The sequence below is a fragment of the Falco naumanni genome, chromosome 14 (assembly GCF_017639655.2).
Source record: "Falco naumanni isolate bFalNau1 chromosome 14, bFalNau1.pat, whole genome shotgun sequence".
Lineage (NCBI taxonomy): Eukaryota > Metazoa > Chordata > Aves > Falconiformes > Falconidae > Falco > Falco naumanni.
This window is the reverse complement of record NC_054067.1, coordinates 4,999,551-5,008,402: the sequence shown is the minus strand read 5'-3', so window position 1 is coordinate 5,008,402 and position 8,852 is coordinate 4,999,551. Positions and strand designations below refer to the sequence as shown.

The 8,852-nt window shown below is 47.4% G+C and overlaps 1 protein-coding gene across 1 annotated transcript in view; it reads right to left on the bottom strand.

Moving 5' to 3' along the window:
• Positions 1-226: 226 nt before the first annotated feature.
• Positions 227-8,852, bottom strand: part of PSMD10 (proteasome 26S subunit, non-ATPase 10) — a 60,159-nt gene continuing 51,533 nt past the window's right edge. The window contains exon 5 of the mRNA XM_040614251.1: positions 227-326. Within this exon, the coding sequence (XP_040470185.1) occupies positions 317-326 (10 nt within the window). The 3' untranslated portion in view covers positions 227-316. The remainder of the gene's footprint in view (positions 327-8,852) is intronic.

The following is an 8,852-nucleotide window of genomic DNA, read 5'->3' as shown; positions in this document are numbered from 1 at the left end:
AACAGCATGGCTTGGGTGGAAGTTGCGCTAGCACCTGGACTTGCACTTCCAGGCTCTTCGCTGGCACGTTTCTCTGCACTGCACGCCTTCCCCTGCCAGAAAAATTCTCTCAGCAAAATTATGCTCCTTTGCTTTTCTTCAGGCACAGCCGCAGCAATTTAGAAGCCAATGTCAATCAAACAGGCAAGCACGGGAAGGAGCAAGCTCGCCGTCCGCCTTAGCTGCCTCAACAGGCACGAAAGCTCTTCTCACCACCAGCGACCCCAGCACCTCTGGCATGCGCTTTCTTCAACAGGGAAGTCTGCCTCCGTGGAGTTCAAGCATCCCTGCAAAGAAATAACACCAAGATGCCTTTTATGATAAGCGCGACATATGGTAACCGAATGTGTACATTGGGGGTTTTTATTTGTTCTTCAGCACAAGTTCCAAAACAAGCTGCCCTACTTTCCTCCCCGTCCTACAGCTCCTCATGTGGTATTAACCTAACCGAGACAGTATTTTATTTTAGCCGCTTTCCTACTAACAGGTAAACAGTTGACTCAGCATGCTACAAGCGAAGTATGCATATAAATCACCAAATCGCTTGCTTGCTCTTTACCTCCATTCTTCTTTTCCTCACTTCTTTCTGCCCTAAATGAGATCGAGAATAAGCAGCCAACCTTCATAAAGCAATTGGGAAGTGACAGAACAACCACCTGCAAGTGTTATTGCTGCACGTTATGCTATAGAATGCCAGAGGCTGCTCATTTTCTAGTATGGGTGCACTTTGCTTTATGCTGCACTGATATTTGCTATTCAAACAATACAGGTGCAGATCACTTAGTGTTCCAGAAGACAATGAAAAAAGCCAGAGGCTGCAGGGTATGGAAGAAGAGTAAACCACGTGTTGCTTTGCTACTTTATTCCTTCTTCTCCGCCCTGGTCAACGTGAGGGCAGTCAGGCACATGTCTGAGGGAGCAGAAGTTCTGCTCATGTCCATGAAGGCAGTTTCTAGCTCACCAGATGGGATTTTTCCATTGTTTCCGAGCCCGTCAGGTGACCATGGGTTTCATCATACTTGGCATTTTCTCCCAGAACCACAGCCTTGGGAGTCAGGTCATTAAAAATTAATAAATCCCAGCTTTCAGGGCAAATGTGATCTGAAGGCCTTTCTTAACCTCACAGCCTGTATCGTGCCTACTCTGTCTAACCTGTCCCTTTAAGGACAGCTACCACAGCCCTCCCAGGCAACCTATTTCTGTGCTTAGCTGACTGGTAGCAAGAAACTTGTTCCTATTGCCTAGCCCAGATCTCCCTGATCGATGCCGGCCTGTCCCAGCCACCACAGAGGTGCTCCTTTTGCAGCCATCCCCACAGGGTTTTACACCACTTCAGCCTCCACCAACCCCAACTCCATCAGATTCCTCAGAGCTGGGGTTTTCATCATTTTTGTCATTTCTTTGGACTGTGTCCACATGGTGCACCTCCTCCATCAACGAGCATATCCAAAGTCAAGCACAAGTATTTCAGTTGAAATTTGCTCACTTTACATAATTTCACTGATTTCTGTTATTTTATGCATGATACATTCCCAAACATTTGCCTTTTTCAAAATGGTGCAACAACATGTTAGAAGAAAGAATAGACATCTGCCCTTAATGCTTACAAAGAAATACCAAAGGACACCACATAAAAAGGTTTGTAAAAGGAATGGGCATTGTCATAAAAACTCTCTAATTATTGAAGAAAAATTTTGGAGGAAACATTTCATATTTCTTTGAGGCAAGTAAGGCTGTGCTTGTCACACTACAATTATAGTCTTTATCATCTGAGAAACTGTCAATACCACTCTAAACAGCTAAAACAGAAACAGTAATAAAAAGCCCTGATGAATCTCTATTGTTTAAACCTACATTTCATCCAGCTTGGCATGGCTCTTCCACACCCTGTTCTAACCATCTCTGGCTCTCAGGCACAATTCTACTTCTACAAAGACATTTACAGAATTTTCTGGGACAGATTTTATTTTTAAAGAAGTATCTAGGGACACAGTTTTCACAATATTTGCTTCTCTAGAACTTCTATTTATTTTTAACAAACCCATGACATGTGGGCTGAAAGTACTTCAGAAAACATTTTCAGCAAAGACTTATTCATCAGTATGGTTAGTCAATTAGAAAAAGAATAAAGGTCACCTCTTTGTAAACAGCCTTCCCCCCCCAACCCGAGAATGTTTTATCTTACTGGAGTGGTTACATTAGAAAGAAAAGGTTAAGGGAAACCAAACATCCAACTCCTTTAATTTTAAATAGTTAAAAATCAAACCACTTCATGCACTCACTGTGGGAAAGTGAGCCGGTCCAGAAGACCGCTCCACCTGGAAGTCTTGCTGGCCATCTCAGGAGCTGCAAAGCTGTCGACCAAGGCCAGCAAGAATAAACGAGGCTGGGAAATGACCTCCATACGTGGCAGGGCCACGGGGCTGGCCCCACGGAGACCTGAGCTTTTGCAGCCTCGGATGGGTGCACTGTGCTGCCCTGCCTTGGACCCTGCAGATACAGGAGAACCCCACCGCTAACCACTCCGGTACACCGTGACAAGGGAGAGCGTGTTGTTTGTTTACTTGGGTCTGCAAGCACAATAGATGAAAGGCAAAAATCAACTGACATGTACGGCGTGTTATCAGGCAGGCACACCGCACTGTGGCTAGCCATCGCCTGCTCCCCCAGATCGCTTAATCCCAGACTTCACACGCTGCTTAAGCAGCACCACACAGCTTTGAATTGCTTTGTTAGATTGCACATAATCCTCTCCTGCCTCAAAGCCTTGTTAATAAACAGTTTGGAGACCACAGGGATGATGCAGTACGAACACCTAAATCAACAGAGCTATAAGAAAGCCAAGACCCCGTGGGTCTCACATGGATGGGGCCACTTTCTGTGTGTCCTGCCCAGCCCTCGCCTCGCCACCTCTGCAAACAGCGGGGAAGGGAAACACAAAAGCCTTGCAGATTTGTACGGCAGTGATGGGAGTCATCGGGCAGCACTGGGGCATGCTTTACCCTAGACTGGGGCCTCTTAAGTGCAAGCACCTTTGTTAGCCTGCTGATGTAAACTGGTTTTGGACAAACCGTGACAAGCAAAATGCAAATTGCACTCTCCTTCCTTCCTGCTGGTGGGAGACCCTTCCTAGGTCAGGACTGCTCTCTGGCAACAAGAGCAAAACGGAGAGTCATGAAAGAGCGAATTGTGTCCGGATTAGCAGTGTCTGCTTAAAGACTGATGCACACTGTGCAGAGCAAACTCAGGCTGCTCTCAGGCGCTGCACCACCACCATGCCCCAGTGCAGGGGGAGCAGCCCTGCTGGGTCCTGCCACTGGGCACAACAAAGCAGATGGGCAATATGGATTATCATGGCTACAGGGAAGACCGTAAATCTGAGAGGAGGAGCACGCTGGATGCCCAAAGGACTTTCTTCCCTCTAACTGCTTTTCTGGGGAAGACAACATGAGATTGACTCGCACACCCACCCGTGTTGACAAACGCTGGGTGTGGAGGGGGTGTGGAGACAGGCAGAAGCATGACCTATCATGTGGCATAACTGGCTGCATCTTCTACTGTGACAGCTTTCGATTTCTTGCAGCTGCCTCCCCAAGCAGCAGCAAATGCTCCAGTCACCAGAGCAGATCTGCGATGGCACGTCATGCCGCTGAGCAGCTTGTCAAACCCGGAGCCCGAGAAACATGGGTGGAGAAACAAGGCCTGTTCCGTTAAAACATCATACCGGGATGTATACATCTTATCTCCCAACAGATTTTCAGTGTCCAGTTTAGAACTACAGGAAAGGCTACGGCTAGGCTGAAGGTCCCTGTAATGCACCAGTTTATCTTCAGCAAGGGCTAACGGCATATGGCTAGGGAGGGTACAGCGAGCCATCCTGCGCTCCAGCTCCCGCAAGGTACAGGGCAGGGACTCTCCGAAACAGGAGCAACATCTCTGCATTTCACAGAATTTTCTAATTACTTTCTGAACTCACATGAATTTTAAGCATTTGCAATATCCTCAAAGCCCCGCAGCCCCACAGGCTCACTACGCTTGAAGTGCACAAGTATCTACCGATGTTTTGTTTTGACCCACCGCTTCCTTGCTTCATTCGATATCCCCAAGCATTTTATTAGAAAACCCAGTAAGGATTATTCTGCATTCACCTGCTCCATGCTGCTCACTTCACTGACCTGTGTCACAGCCAGGATTTCTCTTCCAGAGAAAGGAAGTTTGTTGTTTGCTCATTCCGGGCATTACTCAGGGAGTTTTGATCATTCCTCACACCTTCCTCTGCCCCCCATCTAACCTACTACAGAACTGTTTAGCAGTGTTTAGGTGCAAAAAGGCTTTTTCCAACAGCTGCAGCCCCTGGTATCTTCACCTGCGAGACTGGTTTTACAGTGCCCAGAGAGGTGGTGTAAGCCATGCCCGCCTGCAGCTCTGCAGCCAGGAGGAATCCAGACAATGCCAGCCTTCGCATGGGGCACCGCTGACAGCTCTGCCAGCAGAAAAGCTAAGGATACTAATAAAAGGAATAAATCTTCCCTTTGTCAGCTGCTTGGAATGTGCAAAGAGTGCAAAGAGCACTGTGACTCGGGAAGAACAGCAGTCCCACACGCTTTGGAGCTGACAGCCCAGGAAAGGCCAGGTGCTAAGCACTGATGCGGGGAGACTCCCGTTTATGCCAGCTGAGACATAGAAATCTGTGACCTGTCCCAAACCGCCCCTTTCTCCCTTCAGCAAAGCATCAAGTGGTGGTGTGACATGCATTCCCCTAGCACCAACCCAATACCCAACCCCTAAAAGTGAAGGGGTAAACAAACACCAACCTTTCTTCAGCAGAGCACATCATCCTCTTGCAGGGAGCATCCCCGCACTGAGGCACAGCGAGTGACCGCCTGCAGCCTGGACCATGCTCATTTCCTTGTTCCTTGGCGCTTTGCTGTGTGTCCTCACACATGTGACCAAACCCAACCGAATTACCTGTGCTGTTGGTCCTGCCTCCTCTCAGAGCCTGCTGGCCGCAGAGGTCACGGGCATGCAGCTGCACCCTCAAGGAAAAGCTCGAGAAGGTGTAGTTCTCGAGCACTTTCCAAAATAAATAGACTAATCCCATGTAGAGTTTCTGCAGCTGTAAGAGCTATTTATGAAATAAGGTACATTACAGACCTCTCGCCTGAATTAATATAGCCTCTCTCTTCAAGGTTTTCCTTTTTATTACAGTGCAGAAGGGTGCTGTTCAAGGAGTAGTTTGGGGTTTTTAAGTAACTCTCTTTCAAATAGTTTTATCAGGCGACATTTAAATGCTTGCTTAGCCTAGCAGGCATGAAACATAGCCCCTTTTGGAAAGGCAGATGGCTGAAGGTGCTGTCACCGCCTTTAATCTGCATTTTCATTTTATTTCTGGGAGGTTTAACTGAGCTCCAGCTCAAAACAGAACTATCTTAATGCTCTTCGTAACTAACCTGAGCACAAACTGCTCAGATGTGCAGCACCAGCTCAGTGCTCTTGCTGTCACCTGCCCACAGACACAAATTACCTATAGACCATCAGCAGGACGCTCCAGTCTCAGTTCTGATTTCTCAGTGCACACCGTTCCTTCCCAATGCTGCACATCTTCCTCAGCACTGGGATGTGCACAAATTAATAATATACACCACGGGCCAAGCAGATTTCATTGAGCAGAAGCTGCATTGTGTGCAAAGGAAGAGGATGAATTTAGGAACTGTAATCTGCCAATTTGGTAGTCAGGACCCAAAAATGGTGACAGCATTTAACACCCCAATTTCATCACCTAGGTCACCACAGAACCATCCAAACCCACCTCACCCTTTGAGACCTGGAGCTGCACACAGGTCCATGTAATAAAGACGTAAGAACATTCCCACCCAAAACATAACAGAACCCAGAATAGATAATACTGACCTCACAAGACTATTCATAGCCAGATGAAAATAGCAGCAAGCTGGAGAGGCTGCTTGCCTCTGTCCATACCTCTTTATCACATATTCCATCACAATGTAAGGAAATAACCTCCTTTTGCTTTACAATGTGTGGACACTTCCCAGTACCCTTCATAGTTGAGACAGCTCTTGTAGGGCAGGTCAAAACCAAGAGTAACATTGTATTAAGAATGATGGATGTGGTCCTGGCACCCACAGTCACACTGCAGTCCTCAATACACGCTGTAGCTAACAATACCAGAAAGACTCAGCGCCCAAACTGCCGTATCTGTACAGAGTCCATGGTCAGCTTTGTGCTGTGTCTCCTGCTGGAGGATCCAGCCCCACTCATCCTCCCAACTGATCTCTTCTGCTGTCAGTACCATGACCTATGCAGAGGTATTGCCATCACTATTTTTACAGGCAAAACACTGACAGCCGTTATAATGCTCACAGGCTAGTACTATGACATTTGATTGATGACCTTCACCAGCAGAGAAGACATAAAAAGCAAACTATAGGATGGTCTTTCTGAAAACCAGCATAAAACTTCCTGTGCCTGGGGGCTGGACTGTGTCTCTCTGCCCCGAGTCTGGTGCTGCGGCTGCAGCCAGAACGGGAGTGGAGCAGCCCCAGTGCCTCCCAGTGCTACCCAGCACAGGAGCCTGCAGCTGGCTGCAGCCTGCACCAGCCACGGCCGCCGCCAGCAATGGCAGTCCTGGCCTGGGAAGTGGCGAGCCCGTGGGGCTGCGGCAGCAGAAGGGAGCCAGATGTGTGAGTCTCACTTAGACCTGTGGCAGCCTGACTGGTTTAAGTGCTCCCTTTTAGACACAGACAAGCCCTCGAGGTGCAATAATACGGATAGGAACGGTATTGCACCATTTCCTCATAATTTGCAATATGCCACTTATGGCTATGAACTGTCTAGTCCTTCACAGACCAAGAGCAGCTGTGAGCTATGAGAACAGAGAATATATTTAATGTAATTGTTTTCTGAAAAGCTATTCCACTAAAAATGCTGTGGCTGCACTGTCTGCAATGACATTTTGTCTGACTTGTCCCAGTAAAGAGGTCTACTGTTCCTACCCAAAAAACTCCCAAGTCATGCAGAAATGGCCTTCGGATGAGAGACAGCTGATAAGATAAAGAGTAATTTCAAACGAAGCTGGTACTGTGGTCTCCCAGAGCAGTCCATGTACAAATGCATCTGTTACCATCACACAGGGAATGTCAAGGCCAAATTCTGGCAGTGCCAGGCTGGTTTGGTCTCACCTACCTCCAAATGTCAACATTACTCAAGCTCAATTAATCCCAGATGTTATACAGATTTTTTTCTATTTGGTGGGGGCTGTACGTGACACAATGTGCCATTCCCTCCTCAGACACGACGAAGAGCAGCTGGTGCTGAGGGCAGCTTCAGCAGGCCCCAAGAGGCAGGCTGGAAGACACCAGCTCTGACCCTAGCCATGGCTCTTCACTCCCATGTGCATGCCAGAACAAAAAACACTGCTCAGCTCACTGTCAGCACAGCCTTGGGTGGTTTCTCTCCATTTCAGTCATTGTCTCACATTACACTTTCCAATAACGTCCCCACAATCTCAGCTGTTTTATTAAAATCTTTTTCCTCCTCCTCCCCCTGGGCAGCTTTAGTGAAGGACATCCATTGATCAAGAATAGCCCTGAGATGTTCTTACAAGCATAAGAGTTGCTGGAGTTTATCAGAGCAGGAAGGTCTCTAGCCCAGCCCCTTGAGAGCAGCTGGCAGCAGGTATTTTAGAACAACAATACAATGCTAAGCCAAAAAACCAAGTAAACTCCTCTATTCAGTGCATGTGGGGAATGCACAATTGAAGAAATGCTCCACTGGCCACATTAGAAGCTGGTGAACTCTGCTTATTTGCACTCAGTCTCAGAAATACCACTGCTTCCGCAGAAGGTATGAGACCCACAGTATTACAGAAGGTTTTGTTAAGGCTTCAGTTTCCATTTCTACCTAATACAATGCAACCGTCACACGAGTAATTATCTACACTGAACTCTACGCATCTCCTTCTAGCAAGGAACTGCATGGGTGGAATTTGTATTACATACAATTTACTTCCTTTTATCCATTTTTAATTAAATAAGCCATCCTACAGTTACCACCTAGGGTAAACAAAAGACTGAGCTTCTCAGTCCTAACCATTATTTTCTAGAGCCAGCACTGCAAAAAAAAAAATAAAGCCCATCAGAGGAGAAGTGTGACTCAGACTCCTCAAGGTCGATAAGGCCTTTTACTGGTAATAAACTGATAATCTAATGCTTTAGCTTAAATATTTGAGACTTCTGTTTATTTCATAGGTGGGGAACTATTTGCAGATCTTGCAGGATGTAGTTCATTGTAATTCTGCAGATTGCCAGAACACAAATAAACAAGCACAGCTGCCTGGGACACGGAGAAATCTTCTAATATCCCACTGAACAAGGATGGCCGTGTCCCAGCTGCAAGAGAATGCCAGTATTTCAGAGGCCTGGCTATGCCGTCACCCTGCCAGCCCCACTCTGCCTCCGGCCAGCCCCGCACAGGCAGGGGGTTTGGCGGCAGCACGAGGGAAGCGCTCCCACACCACCACTAAATGCATTTGGTTTTGGGGTGGGGGGCAGAGGCCTGTGCTGAGGTTTGTGCTAAATCTGCACTTCCACCCTTAAGAAAATGGAGTTTTAAAAGAATCTGCAATTCCCCATTTATTAGTTTGTAACAAATCTTCACTCCCGCCCCCCCCCCCCCCAGCTTAGCTGTGAGCCAGTTTAGAGCTCCTCATGCAAGTTGTGCTGCATTTCTGCTGCACTGACATTTCCACCCCAGAAATATCCTGGTGTCTAGGCTTCCCTCTCAGCCAACGGAGA